Below are 27867 nucleotides of genomic sequence, written 5' to 3'. Positions count from 1 at the left end.
TGGGATATTTGAGAAGTGATAATGGAACTGGTATATATATTAGCTGGCACAGGAGCTTCGCAGTAATAATATACAAAAAAGTCCATAACCGTAACATAAATTGATAAAAGATCTGGCATGTTAATCGTTTCGCCTCGGCCAGCGGAAGTTGGTTACGGTCGTGTCGACGCCCTCGGTCACAAGGTGGTAGATGACGCTCCAGTGAAGCATCTGCTCCACGGCCAGGCCAAAGATGGCGCAGTAGGCGCCCAGGGCGAAGACCAAGCTGTTCGAGTTGCTCCCCTCCTTCACGTGGGAGATGGCCCTGAGTTGCAACTGTACGTTGAGCGCGAACTTGATGCAGCAGATCAGTACCCAGGGCACCATTGCCAGGAAGACTTTCTTCGGGTGCGTCGCCAGCGAGCGCGACGGAAACATCAAATAGGGCGACATCGCCAAGCTGGTCAGCACCAGAGACGCGATAGCGGTGACCAGGATATCCGGGTAAAGGAAACTTGCGGTGGGTCTCTTCCTTGGCTCCAGGTGCGTCTGCAGCGTGACCAACGGAGCCACTATGACCGTGGTCAGAATCGCCGTTCCATAGAGCAGCTGGACCACGTTCTCGCGACTCATCGGGTCAAAGTGTTTCCGAAAAATTTGGAAGATTTGTAAAAATTGTGAAAATCGTTAAAAATCAGTAAAATTGAAGGCCTGGTACAAGCAGACGGAATTTAGTACTTGTTCGTAAGGGGTATCGATTTGCGTTGAAGTTTAGGCCACAGACTACTTCGATATGATGGTGAATTCTTTCCTACTAAAAATAAAACAAGTTTGGGTTATCATATTCGGTATTTTAAGCCTTTAATGGGAGAAACTTTCTTTGCGTTTATACAAAATTTAATTACACTTTTCTTTTTCTTGCTCTTGCATTTGATTCTGTTTATTTGTAACTAGACTTTATTAGATGTATTTATTAAATATACAATAGGGAGGAAACGAAAGGAGACGAACGTTAGAGAAGCTCTTAGAGGTAATAATCGAGTCGACTTGCTGGGGATCGAATCGAAATGAATATCCTAGAGCGAGTGTCGTTTAAAGGTATCCTAAAACTACAGGAGGAAGCATTTGATATGTTGTAAAAATGTTTAAATATATATGTTAATGTATACATATCATACGGAGCTTATCCTATGTAATGCGTGTTAATGTGCTGGTAAAACTACAATTGATTTAAATAATTAATAACAATGGGTTGGGAGCGGGTCTAGTTCAAGCCGAGATTCCTTTTCGATTCGCTCTCCTTGTAGCGCGTTTTGTTCGGTCTCTTACTCCTTGGCACTCAATGCAAGTCTTACTTTATCTTTAACTTTAATTACGATTAGCCTTACATTTTTTAGTTCTCATAGTTTTGTTTAAATCAATTGCGTCTTGAGTATTTTGCCTATAATTTCATTGGGTCTCAGTGTGTCCGAGTGTGGAGTGTGTGTTTCATAATTTACAGACTTAAGAATTATTTAACAACATTGAATGTTTCTTTAACGCTTTTAGTTTGGCCTAACTCTAGTCTAACTCCTAAGGATTGCTTTCGGGGACGCCCTTTTCGGGATCTGGGAGAATTTTTTGATTTACAATATCAATATCAATAGAATACGAAAAATAAGTAAGCATCCATCCCAATCCCTCTGCTACTTCTTTATTTCCTCCAGTCCTTCGAGGCACATCCCCCTATCCCGGATTCCCCTTCCTGGCGCTGAAGAACATCCTGGCCACCTTGCCCAGCGCCCCCACAAAGTCCCATCGCTCCCCCGCCGCCTGGCTCCCACTGGGTGCCGCAGATGCATCCTGGTGATGATGGTGGTGGTACTGGTTCTGACAGGACTGCGCAACCTGCCCCTGGTCGTCTGTCACCTAGGAGGGCGTGGAGTACCAGCCGCTGGCCGGGCTGCCCTTGTGGTAGAGGTGGAAGCTCGAGTGCGGAGCGAAGTACTGCGGCTGGTCGAGGTTGCTGTAGGTCACCCCGCCCTCGGTGGTGGTGCTGCCCGAGGGGTGCATTGTGGCCGTATAGGATGCCTGGGGCTTCAGCGGCAGAGTGGCGGGCACACCGTCGCCGGCGGAAGTGGCATACTGCCCCCGGAGCGGATCGGGTGCGTAGTCGTAGCCTCCGTTGGAGGTCAAGACTGGAGCCGACTTCCCTGGCTGGTTCGAGTCCCTCGGCGACACTGAACTGGGCGGGGTCATGGCGTTGTGGTAGTCGATGGAGCTGTGGTAGCCCCCGTAGGTGGACACCAGGTTGGTGAAGGCATCGGCGGAGGTCTTCTGGGCCCCGGGATGTCCTCCGGAGGTGGCGGAGTGCAGCTGCAGGTATTGGTTCTCGTAGGAGGACTCGCTGCCCGGCGGCGTGGGCAGCGGACCCGTCTGCTGGTCGCCGTAGAAGACGCCGGGTCCCACTCCGGTGGGCGTTTGCCTGGCCGTCGCTCGGATCACGCTCTCGCGGTTGGCGTACAGCTGCCGGAGGAGAGCGGTGGCCGGCATGGGCGCCGGTGGCTGCTGGTAGGGCGCTCCTATCCACTGAATGGTGCTGCTCTTCTCGTTGGGATCCAGCTGCTGCTGCTGTTGCTGTTGCTGCTGCTTCAGCAGGGAGTCGGCGCTAAAGTCCGTGTTGGACGGAGCCACCGATACGACCGCCGCCGGCGAGGGCAAGTGCTTGGACATGGCCTGCTCCAGATCCTTGACCGCCGAATCCGCCGCCGACGAGGGCTGCTCGTCCACAATCGAGGGTAGGCGACTGCGCGGTTGCTGATCCCGCTGCTCCATGGCCGGCAGTTTGGGCAGAGGCTGGTCGGGAATCACTTGTTGATCCTGACCCTGATCCTCGGCCTGCTGCGAGGCCTTGGTTTTCCGCTTCCGCTTGGTGGACGGCACTCCGCCAGCCGAGCTGCTGCCATTGGGCGTGGCTGCTGGCACCGGAGTGGACACTGTCGTGGGCAGCACCCCCGTGTCGATGTCCACGCCCAGCGGTGTGGGACTGTCCTTGATCATGGTGAGGCTATTCAGGCTGCTGCCATGCGAGGCGGCTGCACTGCGTCCCCGGCCGCGATGCGAATGACCCTCGGGATCTGTTTTCGGTGAGTTGAGCTTCATGTCGCCGGCACTCAGGTGCGAGTTGCCTTCGCCACTGGCGTCTCCTCCTGGCGACCCACTGCTCTTGTCGTTGCCCAGACCCTCCTCGTGCTTTATGCTGTCCGGGCTGGGTTCCAGTTGACAGCAGTCCAGGATCATGTTCTCGTTCTCCCGATTGCTAGGGGGAGAGGTTTGTTGGTTAGTGGGCTGTACCTTAGGGATTTCCTAATCTAAATCCCACCTGATCACATAGTTCACGCAGATAATGTTCTGCTCGTCGGCGTTCTTGGTGCTGCAGACCACGGTGGCGCAGGTCTGGAGCCAGGTGTAGCCCCCACTCTTGTTCATCAGTCGGTAGTAGCCGGTCAGCACCTGACCCTTCTCGATCACTGCAAGGGGAAGGATACAATTATACAATTGCTCTCTTCGAACTAGTTTTACGAAGTGTAAACCAATTAGGGTTCCGAAATATACTTAGATTTTAATATCGAATTGGATCATATTTTAAGGATAAAATATTGTCATTGGTTTTTTAAATGGTATCATTTCTTGTCATTACAGATATTTGATGAGGGAAATACTTACGATCTGAGTGGCTCTTGCGCAGGCGATTGGCATCCTCGGCGTGACACAGTGAGTACAGGCTCTTGTTTACCAGGTCCTCCGGCGTGTAGTCTAGCAGATCGGATACCCTAAGATTTGGAAGCCACTTCATTAGTTAAGAACAGATTAGAAGGATAGTGACAAGGGCATACCTTGGCTCGCAGTGGGCCACTCGCAGGTCAAAGTTCACCCGGGTCACGAACATGTCGCACTCCAGCCGAATCTCATGCACCGACGGCGGAGGCAATGCGATGGCCAGGGCAACCATTCCGAGGAGTGGGGGCTGCGATTTTCGGCTGTGGGAGAAGGTGTACTGGGGTCGCAGCTTGCACAGCAGCAGCACCACCTGCAAAGGTTCCAAGTAAAGCCAAAACTTGGTTAGTCGGGGATCCTACTTGCTCCAAGTCTTTCTATTTGGTGATGGAGGTAGGAAATCTTGGGCTAGGATATGGAACCTTTTACGCTCAAAGAAAAGTGTTTTAAAGGAATATTTCCCCTAAATATTGAGTAGATTTTTTATTGAATTTCTTTCTTGACGATAACGTTCGTCATAAGTATGGTTGGTGTCTAAGAAAGTTCCATCAAAATGCGTAGTTATTAAATGTTGCTATCAAACATTTTCTTCATTTATGTGGAACCCCTCAGCAAAAACAAATTTTAAATTTAAATCAATAGCTTTTGAGTGTAAAAATGGTAAACAAAACTGAAGAATGTTGTGGAGCGTGGGATGAATGCGGCGATGGATGGTGGATCGATCGATTGATTGAGCCATTGATCGGTGGATGATTGAAGCAGCTTCCGCACCAGTTATTCGATACTGATCAATCTAAAATCAGTCTGTGGCTTTGCCTTTCTTTGTTTTTAGCAAACACAAAAATTATGGCCGAAATTGTAGAAAAACTTAAAAAGCGATTTCCTCAGTAAATAATTTTGAGTAGGTTTTTGATTTTGCCTTGCATTTTAGCATACAAACGTACTGATTTCAATTGATACGTACCGAATAGTTTGAGCCCGGATTCTTAACGTTTTTAGCATTGTTACTAGCATTGTTACCGTTGTTGCAATTGCTCGTTGCATCGCTGGCCTGTAGATAAGCAGTGGATGGGATGGTAATACGTAATACAAAATGCAGGTATTGCAGGTTACACAACACAACCGAAAACGATTCTATGGGTTAGTCTTACGGCTACTCGAAAGGCTTACATTAGAAACAACTCCTAGGGCCAACGAAAAGATTAAATAAAACGGAAATAAGAACATACAAATCACAATCCCCAAAACTATTCAGTTAGAAATATGTCTACGGGGCAACAACATAACAAAACATTACAGAACTTAGGTGGAATAAAAACAAAGAAAGTTTGTTGGTGGACAGCAACGAAAAGGTCTGAAAACTCACCCGATAGCCTGAGGATTTGAAGTGGCACCCGCGTTTCGTCAACGTGGACTTCATCCGGATGCAGAAGCTCCGATCGTAGCCTTTGTAGCCACTTGTCGAGGCTTGGGTCATGGAGGCGGCAACTGTGGAGTAGGAAAGAGTTTTGATTAGATTGGTTCATTCTTTATACAAATTTTTTAGTAGGCGGACACAGAGAATTTCTTGGTATGTCATGGATATCTCTAGAGATTGAAGTATTCAAAATACTGTTGCATACTTTGAGACACCTTAATTCACGATTTCAAAAGTCCAGGGATTTTTGTGCTTTTCCATTGCTTCTTCCACCTCCAAGAGACTTCTGGGACATATCATAAAACCACTTTCTAACATCCATTCGGATCCCCCCTGGCACCAGGGATTCACTCCCGCACCTGGTCCATCGACAACTCGGACTTGACTCACCGTCGGGATTGTTCGTACCGTGTGTGCCGCTGCCATCGTCGGAGGCTCCCGAGGTGGGTGAGGCCATGCCCACTCCGGCTCCGCCGCCTCCTCCGCTGCTGGAACTTCCGGCGCCCCCACCTCCGCCGCCGCTTGTGAGGCTCAGGCCCAGTTGCTCGGCGATCTCGGAGTGGTCCGCCTGGTGGATGTAGTCGAAGATGCTGCTGCCCGTCATCTCCACCTGCGACAGGCCCAAGTAGATGGACACCGTCTCGGAGATGTACAGGAAGCGTCCGTCTGCCGCCACAGCCAGGGCGAAGCCATCCAGGGACTGAAGGAGAAGGAATTTGTATTGCAATATTAATTTAAAGGGAGCTCTTTTTATGTACGTAAGAAAGGGATAATGTATAACTCGAGGAAGTAGGCAATTGGCCGATTTTCTTTCTGTGTAAATTTGATCATATGCACAAGATGGCTGCGGGCTATCCGTCTTTCTTTTTAGGGCCTACTGCCGTCTCGTTTGCTACCATATCGACCATATCTCACCTGTAATATGTGGGTGCCCTGATGTTGTTCGAACAGATCAACAGCGGGACTGCGACGAATGGCGGCACCTGCGGATAAAGGGAGGGGAAAGTTAAGGGTTAGAAAGTGGAAAGTATGCAAAATAGCTTATGTTACTATGCTCACAGTCATTGTAAAACTAATATTTAATTCTACATTAAATTAATCACTCTGAGGCGGCCTTCGATTTATACAAATAAATACAAGTGTATTTTGGGGGATCCCTGAGCCATTGGTCACTCCATTCCCTGCTCTTGACCAAACTCATAAGTGATGGGCCCCTGCCCCCGAAGAGACAAAAACAACAACCGCAGGGCATCATAAATATGGGTTCGGGCATGGGCATTCAATATTTTCCCAGCTGAGGCCCTGGCAAAGCTTATTTATTTAATTCAATTATAGAATTTTACGATTATGGACGACTGACCGACCGACCGACCGACCGACCGACCGGCCAAGTCATAATTCGCACAAGTGCAAATCGCCCCTTATTCCTGCCCCTCAAATCCCCGGCGATTTCCCAGCGGTCGACGCGCTAAGTTGGCAAACACTTTCCGCTTCCGCCCGGACATGGCCATATGTGGCTGGCGGTAGACCCTGTGGCCCTTAATGACCTTCCAGTACCACCCAGCCGGGAAGCACCGCCCAATGCTTTTTTCTTTTCTGCGAGGCTGTGGGTCAAATTGAAGTGCTTTTTATTGCCCCGCAGCTTGTTGCTCCTCATCCTCCGCAGCACGCAGCTCCTTCCCCGGCCTCTCTACTGCTTTTTCTGGGTTTAGTTTCGCATAATAATCCAATTGAATGGATGAAGGCGTTACGGCCACTCCAGCGCCTTCCATACATAACGCCCCATTGATTTTGGATTATTTTTTAGTGCCTTGACTACCTTTTTGGCTTTTTGATGGCCCTCGCCTTTTGGCTCGGCCCGTTTCGTTTCGATTTCGCTCTGCCACTTTGCCAGTTGGCGGGGCAAAATATTATTCAATGAGGATTTAATTTATTTTTACCCATTTATCATTCAATAGGAATTGGAAGTAAATTATTTTATAAATTATGTTATCTTTTTAAAGTGATTTGGCTTGATGAATTTTTAAATATATATATTGTAAATAATATGTTATATATTTTTTTATAAATAACTATTACTTAGATACAAATTTTGCTGTTATATTCCTTAATCCCCTTCATTTTTCTTTGAGTGCACTCAACCGTTGCCAGTTGGCAGCTTTTGAATACTGTCTGAGCCGAGACCTGGCAAAGAAGTCGTGGGCTGTCGTCGTGGAATGCCTTTTTCACTTGACGTGACAATGCATTGTCAACGTCGCCGGAGCATGACGTGGCTGGCTGAGGAATGGCTTGGTGGCTAGGTACGGATGGTATATGGAGTGGTATATATGGTGGCTGACAAGAACTCTGTAGCTGTGGTGGGAACTTTGCCCCACGAATATATCAGTTCATTGCTTTCAATGTAAGATTTTGAGGGTTTCGATGGCTTGGTAAATTTTGTAAATAATAGAATAATGTTTGGATTTTGTGACTTTAACGTAAGAAAGTCCTCCATCAATCATGTCTAAAGGGATAATCTAAAACTATTTTAGCATGTAAGGGTCACTTTTGGTTTCGAAGTGTGACCGAAGCTCAGGGAAACCTCCAAGTGCTCATTTGCATTTGATGCAAGACGTCGGCCATGCTGTCGGCCATTTTCGATCGTTGTTGGCCAGAAAGAGACGGAGGAAGCGGCAATTAAAACCGAAAGCAGGAAACTCATTTGCCTACATTTCGTGAGCAGTGGGCAGCAAATGTTGCCTTAAGTGAAATCAAAACTTTTTGTTTTTTGCCGGGGCTGTCTATGACAGAAGCTATGCTCGTACGCACCTTAAAAAGGTGTCTTTCCGAGCTCAAGCTCGAAAAGAAACAATTTTTCGCTGACTTTGTCAACTGTTTTTAAATTTTTGTTTTGGGCTTTTGCCGGATTTGCATAAAAAATCGTTATTAAGCGCAATTTATTTTTATTTGCTGCGCATGCGCGACCATTTTGGTCTCCGCTTTTGCGGGCAAAGGCGAGGGGCAACCGGCGTGTGTCATTGTGGCGGTTTGTGGAATTTCAGAAGGCCCCATTAAAGTGATCGATTGGCTTCCAATGGCTTCGATATGGAAATCACTGCTTACTGTTCTTGAAAATATGTTGAACTACTAGAGGGCGGGTTTACAATGTGACTAATTTGCTTTAAAGCTTTAAAGCAAAAAATTATATCTATTGTTCCCTTAAGAAACTGTTCAAACTATACTTACTTTTGAGCTTACTGCTGCTGGAGGCCTCCCTGGTCCATGGCGGATCGCCGTGTCCGGAGAAGTCCCTCAGCTTCAGGTAGCTGATGGTCAGTCTTATGATGGAGGCCTTGTCCAGCTGGCTGGTGATGGCTGCCGGCAGTGGGAGCATCTTGGCCAGCTCGTAGAACTCGTAGTTCTCCTTCCCGCGTCGCGATCTCGCCGCGTCCCTCGACTTCTCCTTGCGCAGTTCCAGGATGCTGTAAAGAGAGGTGTCACCATGAGATATTTGCCCAATAGTAAGAAAGACGCGTATCAATCAGTTTACATAAGTAGACACTGACGAATGGCTAGAAGATCGGTCCCAAAGACGACTCTTTACACCTGTCAGCACCGCGTTTTCGGCCATTTGTTTGGCCAGCCCACGGCTTTGTGATGGAATGGTGTCAGGCCAAACTAATTGCCCCACATTTGTCAGCCTTTCAGCGGGAAAAGGTTTCGGTTGGGAGTGGGTCTTCGAATAGGACAATAGTTGGCCAGACAGTTTGGGCCTGGACAAATGGCAGCCCATTTGTTGCAAGATTTCCCAAAGCCCAGAGTGCGTGAGAGTTTTCCCTGCAAGGCTTTGATGCCTTCCTGATGTTTTCATTATTTTTTCCCTGCACATTTTCGAATCCCTGTGAAAATGCCGCCTCCCAGCCGATCTCATCTGGCTTTTGTTTTCTTATTTCCCCCAAATGCAACTTTTCCTCGCTAAACTTGCAGCAAACGCTCTTTAAAGACGGCCGCTTCTCGCTCGGATCCGTAGAGTCTGTCTGCTTTCGGGTCGGGGCTTTGTGGATACGGATCTGCTCATCTTCTGCGGTTCCGCTATCTGCAGGCGGCCATCTCTCAGAGCATCTTCGTCAGAAAACTTGGCTTCAAGCCGCCATAATTTAGGTTTGTTGACAACTTCTTTGTTGTTGCCTGTTAATGTTGGCAGTGCTGTTTTGACCTGCAGTGAAATCATTGTGCGCTACACGGCCCAAGGAGGGCATACCGGTTCGCCAGGGTCGTTCAAAAGTTGCTGAACATGTCACACGTCATAAGATAATACAAAATATTTACCAAAACGAATTTGAAATGCGAATTGCATTTATTTGTATTGTTAAGGAGAACCAACAAATCCTCCTAGATAGCAATTCTTATTGGAAAAACTGTTGTAATAATTCTTTCTTGGTTTTCCCCGAACTGCGATTACATAATGACAGCCCAAGGACATTCCCGCTGGGCCCTGGCTGTATCTCAAAGAAATGCTTGAAGAGAGTGAAAGGCCTGATAAAGCAGCAACGGGACTCGGGGCTCTTTTTACCCTCACAAAGGACCCTGGGCCACACTTCTTATCCTTTATCCCTGTGTTCGCTGTGTTGTGCGAACCTTGGGATAAACAAAGGAAGACAAGAAAACTGGATGACTTTCTCCCTCCCTGTGTGACCGCAGTAAGCCGCTTACATTCTTCGGATCCCTTAATTCCCGCATTAAGCCGCTAATCGAATTGCATCTGGGCTCTATAAAAATATTTGCACAACCAGGCCAATCAAGTGAAAAGAGTGTCCCAAAGGCTTTTCGATTGGGACCGAGATGGCCACAACTTCACACAGCCAAGAAGGATGCATCCTTCTTAGATTAAGATTTCCGTAAAGGTTTTATAGTATTACAAGTTTATAAGAACGTATATCCTCACACTAACATTTCTTTGAGGAAATGAAACAAATACTCAGGGGATGACTTTGAAAGCTCAACCTTGGCGGGGCAGTAATTGGCCCGTTTTCGGCAATTTTTGCTAATGACAGGCAATTTGTTCGCCCGCTAGACAGTGGCGAATTTCGTGCGAAATTAGATTCGAGACCGCACATCATTTGTCAAGGCAACACCTCCGAGTCCCGACACATCATCACCCCTCAGTGCCTCATTTGAATGGCATTTCGATATTGACGAGGCCAAGATTAATGTTTTTTCTATCCCAAAATTGAATTTTTCTGTGGGGCGGTTTCAGTTTCCCTCATATGGGTTTTTTGAACCAGGCAGACGATTTTATTAGGAAAGCATTTACGGCATGTATCGCAGGTACTGACATCTCTCTAAACGTATTTCAACACAGCTAATTAAAATCGTTGATGTGCGCTGTTCTTTTCCTTGGATGTTTAAACAAAGAGCAAGTGGCTGACGGGAAAACTGGCTTGGCCCGTGGCAAACGGCGAGTCGGGGTTTCTTTTTAATTATCAAAAATATTTTTATGGCCGAGACGACGACGCTTTCGGCGGAGATACGAATCTCCAAGTCGCAGCCGAAGACGGGGGCTCTGAGATTCAGATTCGGGCTAAAACCCAAGACAAAGTCGCGGCTTGCCTTCGAGAGCCAGAAGCCGCGCGCGGCTCAAATAAAGCTACACAAAACGGAGCTTCAAGCCTGTGATGAGCGCATTAAAATAAATGTAAGAGCCCACAAAACGTACACTAAAGGCAGGGTCTTCGGTTTCGGCTTGCACGGGCTTTGCGAGTGACCTACGGAGGGTCAGTCGATGAAGAGTTACTAACATTAGATAGTAATATTGAAAAATGTTACCATTGATTTTGCGGGCCTTTCAATCAAGAATATTATCTACCCTATTTTTGAAAAGTGGAATTGTTTTTAAAATGATAAAAAATATTTCACTTTACTTAGAAATCTAACATGAAAAAGTCTTAAAGTTTTGAAGAGATATCCCAGATATCCAAAATGAATATTTTTAAATATGAGTGACTTTGGCGAGAATGTCTTTGGCGAAATATTCACCTCGAATGTCACTTGGTGATGCTCTGACACATTTTAATTCTTTCAACATTCGAATTAAAATATTGAATCGGTGGAAGAACGGCAAGAAATCGGTAAAAACGGTCTTGGGAAACCCAAGATACAGACAAAATTAAAATAGTACTCCAGATTAAAATATCCTGACAGATGCCCACCAATTGTGACCATGGAACGGCGGGTGCAGGCGCGCTTCCTGACTCTCTGGTGGTAACTACTAACCCGGGTTCGAGGGGCTGTTGCTGGGCGTGCATTCCGGGTCCCGGAGGCTGCTGGTGTCCGGGCATCTTGTTGTAGGGCGGCATGGCGCACAGGTCCTGCGTGGGCACCATCCAGCTGTGGGTGAAGGGCACCGCCGGCATGCCCAGGGAGCCCATGGTGGCCATGTGGCCTCCGGGGTGACCCGGCGTGGGCTGCCTCTGGTACCCGGCGTAGTCCATGGCCACGGCTGCCTGGTATGGCAACATTTTCGGGAATCGGGGACTCGGCGCTTTCTGTTCCAATGCCTGACTTGTATCACGGAGTTTTCAACTACTTTCTTTCTCTTATTGCACTCTATCACTTGTTGTTGCACTGGGACTCTTGGGGCACGGATTCGAGGGGGCGTGGCACTCGCTTTGAAGGCCGCATCCTTTTGTTGACCGCGTCACAGAGGCACAATCACACACGCACGTGTGCTACGTGTCTTCAGCTATCCTGCCACTCGGCTGTCCCGCGAAGGAGGTACGGGTCACGCACTACGGATCGGATCGGCAACTAGCCGTCAATCGATTGGCATTCAAATGAGGCGCGTCCGCGTCCGGTTAATTTATCTCCGGCACTTGGCACGTCTCCGGGTTACTGGTACGGGTAACGTTCGGTTTTCTGCGTTCTGCGCTATACTTTCTACGGAGTGAGACCTGCCAATTACGGACACGCACTGCCTTCCTGAAGGGGCGAGCGAGAGAGCGGGAGAGATGCCTCACGGACGTACGGACACTCTTGCACGGCCGGGCTGCGTACGTGAAACTGCAGCTGATGACGCTGGCTACGGAATACGGAATGCGGAGTACGCCTACGGAGTGTCGGGCAGCGAGTGTCGAGCACTGAGAGCACGGAGTACGGTATGCGGTACGTCCGTCGCTGGCGACGAGTACGTGCAGAATAATCCAGAGTCACGTTCGCGTCACCGAACAAAACCAAAGCAGGGCAAAAAGGCGAAGAGAGCGGCCCAACAACAATGAGTCGGCGGCGGAGAGCGAGCGAGAGAGGGCTAGCCCGCTGGCGAGCGAGAGGGAAGACGCAATTTTGGGGGTGACTCTGGAAGCAAAAACGAAGCAGCGGCGCCAAGAGCCAGCGGGCATGAGGGTGACCCTAAACTAAGGATAACTCTTTTGTCTTTGTAGGGTTGTCAGGGAATCTTTCCTTAAAACTATGTATTAAGAGTAAATGCTTTCTTAAAAAGTAGTCAATATACTACTATTAATTTTCAAAACATTTTCAAAAAAATAAAGCTATTTTAACTGTTAAAAAAAACATCTCAGTAAATAAAAAAGTCAAAAAGAACCGATACACACACTAACTAACTCAAAATATATCCCCGCTTTGAGGGTTTCATGGAAGTCAAGCTACTCCCATCCACCCACTGATTTTCCACCATCCACTTCGAGTCACCCTACCGCTCCAGGGCGTGTGCGTGTACTCAGTGCCTGAGTGCCTGTGTGCCTGTGTGGGTGAGCAGCACCTGACGGCCGGCAGAGTCATGTGCGAGCAGCGCCAGTAGCATTTTAAGCAGGCTCACGCTCTCCGCACACACACTCCGGCGGGCACACACACACTCCCGAACACACACAGAGGGGCGGGTGTGTGTGCGTGCAAATGGGCGGGACGTGACGCGGCGTCGAATCGGAATCGACATAGTGCGCATACCAAATGAGGACGAGGAGAAGGCGGCAACGTCGCGTATGCGCAATTTTCTGAAAAAATGGAGTAAGGGGCGAGCGGGACAGCGAGAGCGGCCAGAGAGGGATGGCGCGATGTACGTGCGGAAACGGGTTTAACGCCATCTCGCTCGCTCGCATCATCGGCCCATGTATATGTACTTTATGTACTTGTTGGCAGAGCAAGGAGATAGAGCGAGAGAGGGTCAGAAAGAGAAAGGGAGAGCAGCACGCGCAGCAATTAGTTTACTTCTTTACACATTTGGGAATTCGCGGTGCTCTCGCTCGCACTCGCGCGAAGCGTGGGTGCTTGCCTCGCCTTTTTATGTGTGTTTGTGTATGTGACCGAAATGCCAATGAAAAGCGGCGAAGCCGAAGCCTACGGACGGCTATATCCATCTATATATCCTGCGGAATGACCCGAACCCTTGAACCGGGGCCCAGCAGGATACGGTGTGCGACGGTGGGGAGACAGGTAGTCCGTCCAGGGGGAGGGGGTCGATTTGTTATTCCGGGCTCGCACAGACAGAAGCTGTCTCTTTTATGTGCCTATTTGTACAGTACTCCCCCGCGAAGTCCACACCCCCATTAAAACCCCACGGAGAAAGGCAACATCCTCTTAATTTCCACGGAAGGAAGGTTGAACGCTCAAGGTGGGGGTCACCGCTTAGCTGCCAGCACTGAAAACTGACGGAAAAGGATAGTTTGGATTGATTGAAATCGTGAAATGGGCTCCCAAATATATTTCAAATACATAAATGATGTCGATAAATAATAGTATTGGTTAGTTTTTAAGTATTTTAGGGTTCCAGGAATCTAATCCAACGCTAAACCTTCGCTGGCTTTACTTGGTTTTTCTTTATATACTTGACCACATATTATTTTTTCTCATATCGTTCTAAGCCTGATCTAGAAACAAATAATAATTATCAATATCTATTGGTTAGGGAAACTCTTTAACCCTAAATCCCATCACTAATTTCCGCTGCTTTCGCCCAAAACTAGAGCAAAGTGGGTTTCTTGGCCTTAACCACAGGCAATTTTCAAGACCCCGCGTCCCCCGGGAGTAGTACAAACATTACGTAAGCGTAACGTAACTGGAACATGTGTAGAAACCGAAACGTGATCGATTTCTTGGGAGAGAGTGAGTGCGATGGCGAGGAGACAAGTTGGCGTGGCGAATTCTCCCACAATTACGGCGGCGGCAATTGTGAATTTTAAAAAGGAAACGTGCCAAGTGCTTGGGTCAGGCGCCGGCGGGTTAAGGGGTGTCCAGGCGTCCAGGCGTCCAGGTCCAGAGGTCCGGGATGAGGAGGAGCGGAGGTGGTCGAGGGAGTAGACAATGAATGAGGAACTCGAATTCAGCGCTCGCCATAAAAATCGAACGTGGAAAGCGTTCGCGCTTCCGGAATGAATGGCAGGATGTGGGGCTTCAGGGGTTAAGGGGTCTACGGGGTCTGCGGCCATGTCCACGTCCACATTCACGTTCACGTCCAGACACCGGGCAGACATCGTGGCCATCATCAGCTTCGTGGCCATCATCATCGTGGGCAGGCAGGCATTGAAATTGTCCGGGGGCAAGTGGCAGAACCTTCCTTTTGTAGGTCGGAAATCGGCAGTGCGTGAACACTGAGAAAAAACTGGGGACATTGCGAAAATTCCTGATTCTCTTTCTAGGAGACCCCAAGTAAATTATTTATTCGGGGTCAGTCCTTAAAACGTTTTCGAAATATGATCAAAATGAATGGGAGTTATTTACAAAGTATCATTTTCTAAGCTTCTTGGCGTAACCTAACTATCGGTAAAAGCTCTTACCGACCTTTGGTATTGCTTTCTAAGCCTCACAATGTGTTTGTTCGATTTCTTCGAGTGTGTGCACTGTGGACTGCGTGTGGATGGCGAGTGGACGGCGTGTGGCTCCAGTCGCCCGAGGACAATGGCCACGGACGTGCAGCGATGCGTGTGGTGGCGCCGCAACCCCTCCTCCAGCCCCTCCATTAGGCACCTCCACTACCACCCCCTCGCCATTTTGAGGTGCGTGTGCGTGTTGCGTGTTGCGGGCGTCGCTGGAACATGGACATGAATTTTCATTTCGGTTTCGGTTTCAGTTGCGTTTTCTGCTTTGGTTTTCGAAAACACTTGTATTCCAGTCAGGAGCTGAAATTCGCTTTTATGAATGAAAGACTGCCACGGCCAGCGGGGGCAGAACTAAGCTCAAGTGTCTGGCTCACGTCTGGCCTGCTCTTCCACATATCACGTCTCAGGAACGCTGCAGTAATAACCTCGACATCTATTACTCTTAATGGGTCGAACTAGAAATTGAAACGCGCTACATTTTAAACTTTGCTGGATGAACTTTGGATGATTCGATTTTTGGACGTAAAGTATAGAACGACTACTAGGTAGTGAATATTATAATAACAACTGAACTATCACTTATGACAGAACACTGTAGAAAAAACCCCCAAGGCCACAAGAACCGAATTGGTAACAGGAAACATATTAGGCAAAGAGATGCCAATAGGGGGTGCAGGGTTAGCGGAAGGCAAAGTTGGCAAGTGGATGCATTCATCACGTTTACTCGGACACACGAGGCGTCCATTTCAAATAGGAACGTGATGGCCGAAAGAAGTCCAAATCGAAATAAACACAATAAATGCGAAAACAGCCAACACAAAAATGAGAACCAAAAACCATTCACAGGCGCCTTGAAAACGATCGATGAACAAGTGATCGGGCGATAAGATAAGCGAGAAATGAGTGGGAAAGGAGCCGGGAGGAAGCAATAAACTAACCGCGATCGCCGATCTGTCACCATTTTTCCTTCAGGAGGCAGGCCGAGCCCCCATAAAACTGACGTGCGGTGATAAAATAGCTGGACAAAATGATTTCCAGAGGAATCATTGTTACACCCGGAGAAAATATTTCATGGAAATGTCGTGGACAGCCCGCTTTAATATACAAAAAAATCGAAAGTCAAGATACCTAGTAAGGTATCATATCAAAATTCGTGAAGTGTTTTAAGTCACTGATGCTGCAGGCCGTCCAAAAAGGAGTAGCCGGAGAAATGCATTATCTTATTGTCAGATCTGAGAGAGTTTTTTATGGCCTAACTGTTTCCCGATTGTGTTACACAACACAAACACAGCGAAGGCAGTGACAAAAATAAAACAATAGGCGGAGTTTGTAATTGAAAAACCACAAGAGAGACCAGCAATTAAGCAATAAAACATCGGACCGAGAGGGGGTCGGATGCGAATGAAATCGGAGTAGTGCAGTTCGGGAGCGTGATCTTTATCGCACTGTGCGTGCTTCCGATGAAATGTTCTCTTGAGATCCCGAGCCCCTGCGCCCCAATTTGATCTCCAGTGGAGTCTGGGTAATAACTTTTCGGTCCAGTACAAACTGCAGTTGTTCGGTTCCACTTTCTCACTTTCTTCTTTTCAGAGGATGAAACTTCAAAATGCTTAACCTTTAGTTCTAAGTCGTTTGCTTATACTTTAAACGTATTTGGATATTGGATAATAAACTTCTTTCACGATTAATAGTTTAAAGTAATTCCATGTCTAAGCTGTTAATCGCTCGTGTGCTATAAACTTTCCGTAAAAGCAGATAAATTATCTCAGTAACGAAAAAATCTAAAGGAAAAGTCTAAAAGAAACTATACCCCTCTCACATTCCCATTTAACTCCGGTTTTCCTTTTGCTTTTGCAGCTTGTCGTTCACTTTTCTGGTATTCAACTAAATAATTCGCAAGTCTGCGGAAGAAGGCCAGGCCGCGGCGACTCAAAAGTGATCAGTTGTGATCGGAATTATTAATTAATATTCTTGCACCTTACGAAACTGTGTCGAGATGTGGAGAAATAAACAATGCCGACCAATGTATCAGATCAGGAAAAAAACTCTTAAAAAACAACTTCAGTTGGCAAGCATGACCGTGAAAAACAAAACGGGAGTGCGGAAAAAGGATTCGAATAAGGTTTTCCTCAGGACAAAGCCAAACGGAAATCGTCGGTTAGTAAACCTTTGGGAGATTGGGGGATTAATGAACCACAAATGGTATTGTACAACAAAGGCTTTATTGTTATATTTAATGTTCTTCCAGGTCCTTCTGCTGAGCGCTATAGTAAAACAATATAATTGACAAGTTGGAAAGTCATTCGACTGGAGCTGACAATTGGTGAGTGCTTTTACCCTTACTATGACTCGCTGTCGAATCTCAATAGTCCAATACACCCCTGAATACCCTCCGAAGATGTGTCCTCCAACCAATTCCTCAGCCGCATCCCCAGCTTTTCTGCTCGCGAGCTGAAAGCGTGTTCGGGAGCCAAAGTACATTCCTCGCATGTCTCGAGGTTGGCTAAAGCCAGGGCAGGGGGCTTTGGGGGCTGGAAGACGGGTCTGAAGAGAGAGGAATTCGCTACGGGCTTTTCATGTGCCTCACTTTTGTTTTGTGCCTTGTGTTTTTGTCAGTTTGTCATTTGCGTTGTTCAATTAATTGCAGAAATCAATTTGAGCAATGCAACTTTACCTCATTGCAGCATTGTTGTGCCGAGTGTTGTTATCTCTGTGTTTCCAGTTGATCGATTCATTGGAATCGGATTGGGGAACGAATTGGGACTCTCGGCCACTGCTGGGTTACTGCTAATTGCTACAAGACTCGGTCCCAGAGTCCAGAGTCTGCAGCCCCGGGTCCGCGGGCTCTGAGAACTAGAAACTCGTCTAGAACTCCTCGAGCCCCCGTATTCCTCGATCTGTGCGGAGCTCTCTGCCTCAGATCTTCCGGCAGGCCAAGAAAAAGAGTGTGACAACGCGCGACAGCCTCGAGATAAATCCAATTAGTCCGATATTTGTACTTTTTATGTGAGAATTCCCATTAAAAATGTAAAATGTCATAACAAAACGAGAACAAGACAACAAGTCAGCGCGGAGCAGACAGCGCACATCAAGTGGAATCTCCGGCGGATCGAGCCGAACTACCTTTACACTAGATTAGGCCAGGTGAACTGAGTCAAGAGTGGTTAAGCCTTGTGGGATGTCTGGGATATCTAAGAGAGGTGAAGCTCCCAAGGCCCGGGTTTTTCACGATTAATTTGGCAATATGATTAGGATTTCCGGGATGCAATTATTTTATAGGGATTTCCTTGTGATCCTACTGGCTCCATTAGAACCAATCCAACGCTTTATCAGCGACAACCACCCGGCATTAGGATACCCTGAAAGCTGCCAACGGTTTCTGCTGTAAGCCGCGGATCCCCGGTATCTCATAGATGCGCCTTTGACGTCTGTCGCGCCGACTTCTGAACATCTAGCGATGTCCAGATCCAGCCCAGATGGAGGGGAGCAGGGACCCCGAGATGCAGACAGCGACGACAACAAAGACGACTGCTCTGGCATTCAATAATTTTATGCTAACAAATGCGATGCGCAGTCGCCGCCGCCGCCAAGTGGCGCTGAGGATGGTCAGGATGGTTAGGATGGGCAGGGAAGGAAAGGGGCTGGGATCTTCGATCTGCGATCTCCGATCGCCGGTCGGGGGAACTGAATCATTTACGGTAACATTAACACTTACCGCGCATTCACCGAGGACTGGGCCGCACCGATCTCCTCCATGGACTTTCTGCAAGAAGAGGGGCCGAAGCAAAAGAAAGCAAAAAGCACATTTAAGTCGGGCTGTTGAATTCGATTAGCGTGAAGCTGTTACGGCGGGAAAAAGCTGTGGCATTTTCTAAATAAATTAAATTAGCCGATAAATGTCTCGGCTCACTTGTTGGCTGCGCTCACCTGTCGCCCCAGCACAGTGCGTCCTCGCGGTATCTGCAATGGAGATGGGATCGTAGAATTAGCGGGGATCTCAGAGGTACAAATATGTTGTAAGGTCTACGGTTAGCGGGATGTAGAGTGCAAGAACTGTACAGAACATAGGGATAAAACTTAAATGCAATTTGATTGGGCAATCGAAAGGGCTTGAAAATTCGCTTGGAACTGGATTTGGATTTCTTATTTTGTATAGATATAAGTTAGAGCTCTTAAAATGGGAGCTAGCAGACTCAAGGTCAACAGGAAGTGGAATCGCAAAATCGGCCCATAAAGAACCCGCAATCTGGCCAAATTATACAACAACTGGACATTATGTGCTGGCTTCCACTTTATAATCAAGTGCAAGCACCGATCTAAAATTTATTGATTTGTCCCGCGACTCGCTCTCCACTTCCATTTCGTTCTCTCCGAAGTTCGAACCTCCTGCGGTCGTAAATCATTGCCCCCAAAAAGCATACCCTTCCGTCGCAGTGCTTCCCCAAAATTTGCGACCCTTCGATCGGCGCTTTTTCGGCAGTTTGCTGCTGTTCGATCCATCGATCGATCGAATCCGTTCAGGTCGAGCGCCGGCGAAGGGGAGTGGAGAGATGATTTCGAGTCGCAGTCATGGCAATTATCAAAATTGTAATTTGCTTCGCGGATTTTCTCCCGGTTTCCCTTAATTTCGCTTTGATTGAGTTCACCAGTCGCAGGTCAAGCCATTTGGGAGGAGTCGAGAGAGGAAGTGATAGTAACCGCTGGACGATACTGATGAATGAAAGCAGAGGGAAGCTTGAAAGTCGCAATAATACTCAAACCTTCAAATGATTATCATTGGGTTATATTTGCCATTATTAGTATCCCAGATTGTATAGCTAACCCAACTATTTTATATGGGGTCTTGTTTTCCCCTTAACCCATTAGCTTCTTTCTACCGCCTGTCCGCAGCTCTTGTCAAACAATGCCATCTTCTGTGTCCTTGCGCCAAGGCGCAACTCCCACTCCCCTCCAGGCCGGCAACCCATCAACCCACTGAGAGACACGTGTTCTCCCTCAACGATCACGGGGGAATGCCAAGGAATTCTCCAAGGGAACGAAGAAAGGGGCTTCGAGGAGGGGTTTCGTCTCCGGCGAACATCTCCTGTGGCTGCTATTTTTAAGTGTTGGCATAAAAGGCTCCTCCAGCAATGAGATGTCAACATTGCTGGGCAATGAAAAAAGAGCAGAATAAAGCTCGATAATAACAGATAATTGTGTAGAACATAGGCCAACTATTTGGCCGGACTCCGGTTCTGCAGATCCCCGGCTGAGGGCCACAAATCAAAGCCTCATCAGCCGAGATATAAAGTTCAAGTGATCGAATCGATCGCTGAGTCACTTAAAAAAACGTAGTCCCAGCTCGGGAATTTTGATAATACATAAGTGTTCTGAATCTCTCTAGTCTAAATTTTATATAGTATCCCAAAAACTGTAAAGTGCTGTTGGCTAAGCTGGCTATCAGTCTTAACGCTCCGAAAATTCAGCACTACCAAGCCTAACAGTTTTGTAAATTTTGTTGTATATTTTTAACTTAATTAACAAAAACGGTTGAAATCATGTGGAAAATGTTCTGCAAGGCCTTTTTAATTTGTCTGAGTGTTTGGTTTTCTGGGGACTTTGTCCGTCCTGGCATCCATCCATCGATCGATCGAGCGGCCTGCTGGTCTGCCATCCATCGATTCCAGTGAGTGTCACCCGGTTCCCCAGGAGCAGCAGCAAGGAGCAGGGAGCGGAGCGGGAGGGATCGGCCCAATACATCGTTGTCGTCGTCACTTTGATTGCGTTTCGTGCCCAATTAGTCTCAGAGCACTTGAGTGCGTAAAAACTTGTACCGCACCATAAATAAATTGGCATGAGGAAGACAGGAGCCAGAGCCAGAGCCAGTGGCCGGGCGAAAGACGGAGTCTCGACAGGGCCTTCCCCTCGACTTTTCCCCTTCAAGGTGCCCCAAGTTCAGACGTCGTTGTCGCCAGGACTGTCAATATAAGGAGGTCTAGGGTTCGCTTCTTGTGGCCCTCTTTTCCCTTCGCTTGCCCTGCTGCCCAACTGGGCAGTGGAAATTACATAAGGGCTGACCAAACCGTCTATTAAGAGGTTGTCCCCCGGCCAGCCCATCCCTCACCCCTTTGGCCATAATTACGGAACATATTTCATAATAATAAGGTGTGTAATCTGTACATTTTACTAGCCCACGAAGACTTCCAATCTGGCTTGCGATGTTTGAACATACTTAAAAAGCGATTCGTAAGGTTGTCCACGCGAATAGATTGCAGGTCTACACAGATCTGATGATACCAGATGATAATCTAAAAAGGCCCCTTTTTAAGTGGTTACCTTTGATACACTGGAACCTAAATATTAGCTCGGTAGTGATACGGAATTCATAATTTCACCCGAAAAATTGGCGGACAGACCCCTTCCTGTCACCTGCCCTGCTCAGCCATATGAAGCGGATTTTCCCACCGTCACCGCCGAATTGCCTCCGCTCGCTTCCTGCTGTTCGATTGGCGAATTTCATCACGATCTTTACAAAAGCCGCTCCACTGCGGATCTGTGGATCCCAGCCACCAGCCACCAGCCACCAGCCACCAGCTCCCAGCTTCCAGCTCCTTCATGCTCCGCTCCAAAGCGGCGACAGATCGTATTTACTTTTTGAATGATGCTGTCAAAGGCCCCAAAGCGATTTGTGGTCGGACACTGATCGCACACGCGATCCCCTCGTCCTTCCCCGCGGTGGCCTATCTATCATTATTGATTGTGCCCAAAAGAGACCACGCTGTAATGGAGGAGTGTGGACCTGGCCCCGGCCGAGTGACTGGATTGGATTGGACTCTCCTCCGTTTTCCGATTTGCGGTAGCCATGGACAATTATTTATATTAAAAGCAAAGTGCTCGGTGCACTTGAAGAATGTACAAAAATATTGCGTGCTCTAGATTCTCCAGCAAAGTTTTGTCAGCTTTAAAAATATCCTTTGCTTTAAAGCAAAATTAAAAATTACTTTTTGACGTGTGCATCTATGAGCTTGAGTTATCGTTACTCGCAATTGGCGATTAAAACTGCCTTCCTTTGATTCCGCCTTCTTAAAATTTCTCCCTCGCTTTGTGGGGCGTTTATTTCTGCTTAATTTTATTTCAACAATATTGAGGGTTTATTTTCCCTTTTCTGGCCCAACTTTGTTGCTTCTCCTTTAACGTAATTTTGCTGCGGCTTTTTTCTGCTGTTCCTCCACTTGGCCTTAATATCAAATTTTCGCTCTAAATTCCGCTGATCAATGATTGCCTTTTGCCGAACCCTCGGCTCCAGCCTCCTTCCTCCTTCCGACTCCTTTTGAAGTCGAAGTCCAGACTGACGCACTGACGAACTGCTGTTCAACTGATCGACTTCGACTCGGACTCTTTGCCCTCCGCTGATCATCATCATCGGCATCAGCCAGATCGAAGACAGCACCGATCCCAGCTTGTCTTCTTACCGACCTTGCTGTAGTTATTGTTGTCGGCAGGGATTCCAACAATTTCGAAAACTTCTCATACATATTTATAAGTTTGGCAAAGTTTTTGTTTTTGCAAAAAGAGAAGCGTAAGGCTCAGCCCTCAACTTTTTAGTAATACTCTTATTCTTGGGGAGGTTTGAACGGTTTGCGATGGGTCACTGTTCGGGCTTATTTAAGTGTACCAACAGGTTTCAATACATTGTTTATTGTTATTAATACCAGGAGATGTTGTTAAGTACCATGATTTCCTCCAGCCTTCTAGGCCATTTCGTTTATTTTGGCTAAGATTATTTGGTAGAGTACTTTTCATTCGATCTGCCACCAAACTGGTTCCCTTAACTTGATTTTTGTTGATGGTTATTGAAGAACTTTCGGGTTGGTCCCTTGCAACCTTTATCTCAATTATTTGATCGCCTGGCAACAGGGAATTTGGTCTGAAGAGGAGGCGATACCCGGGGCCCAGTACTGCAAGTACCAGCGGCCCCGACTTTCTTGCTATCGCTATAATAGAACCACTATCTCCCCAAGGGTTCATATAGTCGACGGTACAATGTGCAGCCCATCGATTTATGAATCGCAGACTAATCATCGTGCTAATCCAGCGTTTGGTATTCCAGTCAGGGATTTGTACTTTTGCACTCTGGGTGTGCAGGCCGCTGAATATCGAAGAAGGCAGGGCGTTTTATTGCGGATTCGGGGGGTGGCCCTTACTCACACACGAGTGTGTGCCGTTTAATGATTGTTATTGTAACACGGCATGAATTTCAATTAATTTTACGCGCTACCAGAAGAGGAACCTCGGCGACTCGTCTTGGCGTTGATGAAATTGTTGGCTCACTTTGAGTTTGCCGGCAGCAAGGACATCCTTCGCGGCTCGGTGTGCTCAGTGTGGTTTATGGGTAATAGCTTTATGCCTGCCGGCTGTGTGAACATCAAGCTCATCAACTCGCCGAGGAAAGCCTTCCACACCCGATAATACTTGAGTGCACTCGGGGAAAAGTGGTCAGCGGTTTGGAATTGGAATGTGGGGCTTAGGGAAGGCAGCTTTAAGTATACATGTATTCTTGTGTTATGTGTAAATTGATGAGATGTTGTATTATAGGGTAAGATCTAAGCCTTTTAATATTATTGAGATATAATATATTCATTGTTGTGCTACTTCGCCTATTTTTGGACAGTGCATTGGCTGCATCTTTGGCCACTTGAGGAGCCTGGGGCAACGTTGTAATTTGCCCAACCTGCAACTTGATGCTGCCGCTTCTGTTGCATCCTCAGCGGCGCGAGTGGGTGGAGTGTTGAGAGAAATTGGAGGGGATGAGCTGCTGAGGGGCAGAAACCACCGACAGAAAGTCAATTTCTGTTCGAAGCGTTCGTCCTGCTCAAGTGTTGCGCCTCATTTGCATAATTTAATTGAATGTGACGTTGGCCGGCAGCAGAAGAACGAAGGATGCCGCCTGGGAACCCTCATACCTCCGAACCACTGAACCACCGAACCACCGAACAAGTGTAGCCCGTAATGCTTTTTGGGTGGGGCCTGGGCAACACCTTCGCGAATCGCCGGACCGCATCGGGATTTTCTTCTCTTTATTGGCGCGATCGGCTCCAATTCTGATGGAAAATAGTGATGAACTGAAATCTGCGGTCTTTCTTTGTAAGATGCTGTGATAAGATCGCATGTTGATTAAACTGAGGTGTGGTAGGGGAAAGGATTTCGTTGTTGAACATGTTTAAAAGCTAAATGAATTTATTTTAACCTAGATATTTATACATTTTTCTTTGAAATATTTGCTTTATAATTTGAAATTTTTATCCTATTATATCCAAATGCAAATAATGGTAGTAAAGAATCTTGGCCATCAAAGGAGCGTATAATCTTCCCTGCCAAGTTTCATTGGAACTAGCCGTCCTTCCATTTTCCACAACTTCAGCTGGGTTCCTCATTTTCTTCATTTGTTTCCCAATCCATTTGCTGATGTTGCCACTTGGCTCTGCCGCCTTGGTCGGTCGCCGTTTCTCATATGTGCATTCCCATCATCGGGTTTATATGTCTGTCCCGCCACGTCCCCACCATGTTCCCGCCAAATCCCGCGGACGGAGCCAACATAATCGCAATCATAATCTGCTGCATTTTATTTCGTTTTCTCGCGCGGAGCTTTGTGCCTCTTATTTTCGTTGCTGTTGGCTCTTGGTTCGGTTCCATTTTGCTCTTTATGCTTTACAGCGATTTCTTAATGGCCGTCTTGCAGTGCTACTAACCCTGGAACCCCACACCAGCCGGAGCCCCTCGTAAATCCCCCTCTTGGGAGCTCGCTGGCCAGCCGAGTCCACCAATCACGTTCGAAATATAAATTGTTGAAATGATGGTTTTTCACTGCACATTTTGCGGCGTTACCGTTGTCTGGGATGGGGTCTCGGCTTTATAGAGGGGCTCAGCCAGGGGCGCTGGCGAAGGGGCTGGCTTGTAGCGTGGCCTCGAAAACCGCAAAGAGCTCGAATCCTCTTTGCTGACCATGGAAAATTGTGTGTGGAGATCGCTTTGTGCAATGAAAATGCGGTTCGTGCTCCTGGCTCGCATTGGGTTTTCTCCTGCCCCTCGCCGCCCCAAAAGGCGCCACAAGCCCCCTGGAAAACCCCCTCCAAGTAACAACAAAGTTGTCGGCTGTAATGAAAAACAAACGTCCCAGCAATTTTCCAGTTAGGTCAAAACTCTGTTCGATTCACTGCTTTTTTTGGTTGGCCTGGCCCCTTTCCCGCGGCCCTCCGTTTCGCGCAGTGTAATGCAACTTTAACGAATTGAAGTATGAGCAAAAAGTAAAAAAGCGAAAAATAAAATGAAAATAATGGGAAAAGACCAAAATGAAATTGAGGCAGCGTCATCAGGCAAAACCCATCGCAGGATGAAAGGGGCAACAATCACAGTTTAGATTTCTGTAGTCCACCCTTTTCCCTCCCCGTGGCTGTCGCTTTTAATATTACTTCGCGGCCCTCTCTTCGCGTCTTCGTCAATATTCGCCAAGGTAATAACTCAGGTGATTATAGTAATTATGCGTTCTGACGCGATCCAGCTACGGATAACGCTATTCCGATATAATTGAAAAATGCTGATAGACGCTGATTGTGTGAGCCGAGCAGTTGGAGTGGCGGAGTCGGGGCAGGGAGCTGGCAGCTGGGAGTTCGGAGTTGGAGTCGCAGTTGAAGTGTAGGTCCGGAATAGGAGGGCCCATGTAGACGCTAGAGATGTGCGTCCGTGGGTGAGCGATAGTCAGGGAAGTGACTCACGACTCCAAATACAAGGACTGGCATGCCTAAGCTCTGTTTTCATTATTTGATGGCACCAGTAAAATATTTGATCAAAGGACCGGCTGAAATGTATCGGATGCGAGTGCCCAGTCACTGCTGTCCATCTCTAGCCATCCCAAAACCGAAAGCCCTCAGCCACTGGTAGTCAGCGCTGCTGTGCCCGCACCTCGGACTCCTTGGGACTCAATCTTAACTGCAACCTCCACTCTTTTGCCGTGGCCACCAATCAGAGTTCATGAATTACATCGCCATTGCAATATTGTTGTGGGAATGTCCAAAAGAGGTCTCGACGGCAGACCGAGCCCGGATTACCACTTCGGCATTATGGCTATTGCGGCGAAATGTTCTTTGATGCCGATTTCATTTTTCGATATTGAAAATAACCATGCATTACGGAGGAGGCCAGCGAAGGAAACCCCCAGTGCTGGGAGTGGGAAAAGTGAAAGAGGAGGGAAGCTGCCCAACTTATCTCGTGACAATCGCCCGACTTCGTGAGGCGTTCATCGTTCGCTTTTGCTGCCTGGTTGGGTGAGTGTCGAAAGTGTTATTGTCACGTAAATTCAATTAGTTTAATTATGAGTTTCATCGATGTTGGCACCTCTGCAGTGCCCCCTTTCGCCTTCTGCCCTTCTTTGCCGGGTAATTTTAATTTTTCGCCCATTTAGTACTGATTTTTGGCAGCGAAAGGCACTTTTGGGTGGGTTTCTTTGTGACAGATGGGAGGAGGTAAGGTGTCAGACATGTTGGGGTCAAAAGCGGGTCGTTCAGTGTTTTTTGTTACTTAGGGATCTTATTAACTCAAGTTTAAGCATTAAATTTTGAAAGGTAATTACATAACATTTTATATGAATTGAGAATTAATTTTTTGCAATTCAAATTCAAAGAAAAATTCATAAATTTGTCAAGCCGTTTATTACTTTATGGAAGAACAATCCCCCAGAACACTCAACATCCACCCCAAAAAGGTCGCGATAAATGGATTAATTTCCATACTTTAGTGGGCAGTTCCTTCAACTGTCTCAGCCCATTGGATACCAGGTGGACACTTTTCCGGCATCGGCAACGCCCCCAGAAATTTGCATGCAAACTCCAGCGAAAGAGACACCAATGGGGTGCGAACGGGAGGGAGGGAGACCTTGGTGCAGCGCTTCGTTTTATTTACCTGTAGTAGGGGAATCCCTGCGGCACATGCAGATCCATCGGCATGCCCCCGGCGGCGCCCAGGTGCGGATGGTGATGCGGATGCGAGTGCGGATGTGGGTGCGGATGCGAATGCGAGTGGTGGTGGTGATGGGAGTGGATGGGATGGTGCATCGAGTGGTTCTGGACATGCGCCGCAGCAGCCGCAGCGGCGAACCCGGCATCGGAGGCCATCGAGTGGTGGCCCAGGACGGCGGCCCATGGCGAAGCCACGAACCCACTGCCGTGATGCTCCATTCGTAGGGGTTCCTCTGTATCTATATACTCAACTATATGCGGGAATATTAGGGTGGGTCCAATTCGTAATCGGAGGGAGGAAGGGAAAGCTTCTGTATAGTAATTTTCCAAGATTTAGTCACCAAAAAAGTATTCGAAATATAAGGATCATAATGGACAATAATTTGTAGTAATCAAATTAATAAAATATCAGTAACCAAACTAAATTGAACAAATTTAACTACTTAATATTCAGTACATATTGTTAAATTTATGGGTTTTGTTAATGTTTTAGAGTAGGTTTATGTGTTTGTATAATTCATTGAATTTATAATTATATATAAAATATTTTGCAAAAGAAATGTGACTTTATTTAAGATCAATTTCGACAGTAGCTTTCACTCCGACCCTACGATTGATCCCTCAATCTTTCGTACATGAACTCGACCCACCCTAATGCGAATATTTATCTCCGGCGATAGCTTTTCAGCTTTTCGGCTATTTATCTTTGATTTGATGTGGTCACACGCACTCTCACAGAGACACAAGCACTTGGGGATTATATAGACGTATTTGCACATTCCGTTTGGGCCAAGATGGCGGCCATTATTTACCGTTAACGCGCATGGCTGTTTTGGGGGCAGTTTTCGGGAGGTGGCGCGGCTCAGCCCCTCCAAATCAACCCTGTCCCTACGCAAGAAGAACCGACGGCAGCCGAGAA

At 47.3% G+C, this 27867-nt stretch overlaps 1 protein-coding gene across 7 annotated transcripts; it reads right to left on the bottom strand.

Annotated features, from left to right (window-relative positions):
- Positions 1–7: 7 nt before the first annotated feature.
- Positions 8–27867, bottom strand: LOC108027911 (protein trachealess). 7 transcript variants are annotated; one of them, XM_050885898.1, is made up of 13 exons: positions 27599–27867; positions 26893–27199; positions 18886–18918; positions 18674–18721; positions 8378–8613; positions 6068–6135; positions 5543–5852; positions 5102–5223; positions 4700–4786; positions 3855–4048; positions 3685–3791; positions 3341–3488; positions 8–3277 (listed from the first exon to the last, which is right to left on the bottom strand). In XM_050885898.1, the coding sequence occupies exons 2-13, from the start codon at positions 27165–27167 to the stop codon at positions 1888–1890; spliced, it is 3018 nt and encodes a 1005-aa protein (XP_050741855.1). In that variant the 5' UTR covers positions 27168–27199; positions 27599–27867; the 3' UTR covers positions 8–1887. The 7 variants fall into 7 exon arrangements, with proteins under 7 accessions (XP_050741855.1, XP_050741856.1, XP_050741857.1 ...); XM_050885899.1 differs by having other exon boundaries at positions 5561–5852; XM_050885900.1 differs by lacking the exon at positions 4700–4786 and having other exon boundaries at positions 27599–27866.

Source organism: Drosophila biarmipes, chromosome 3L, assembly GCF_025231255.1.
Source record: "Drosophila biarmipes strain raj3 chromosome 3L, RU_DBia_V1.1, whole genome shotgun sequence".
Lineage (NCBI taxonomy): Eukaryota > Metazoa > Arthropoda > Insecta > Diptera > Drosophilidae > Drosophila > Drosophila biarmipes.
Note: the sequence above shows the minus strand (reverse complement) of the source record. Positions and strands in the feature narration are given on the sequence as shown.

Excerpts from the sequence above, each read along its gene's own strand:
- LOC108027911 (XM_050885898.1), bottom strand. The coding sequence starts at position 27,167 with ATGGAGCATCACGGCAGTGGGTTCGTGGCTTCGCCATGGGCCGCCGTC. Across the intron at positions 18,919-26,892 it reads CAGGGATTCCCCTACTACAG|ATACCGCGAGGACGCACTGT; the intron begins GTAAATAAAACG and ends TCTCCATTGCAG. Across the intron at positions 4,787-5,101 it reads TCAAATCCTCAGGCTATCGG|GCCAGCGATGCAACGAGCAA; the intron begins GTGAGTTTTCAG and ends GCTTATCTACAG.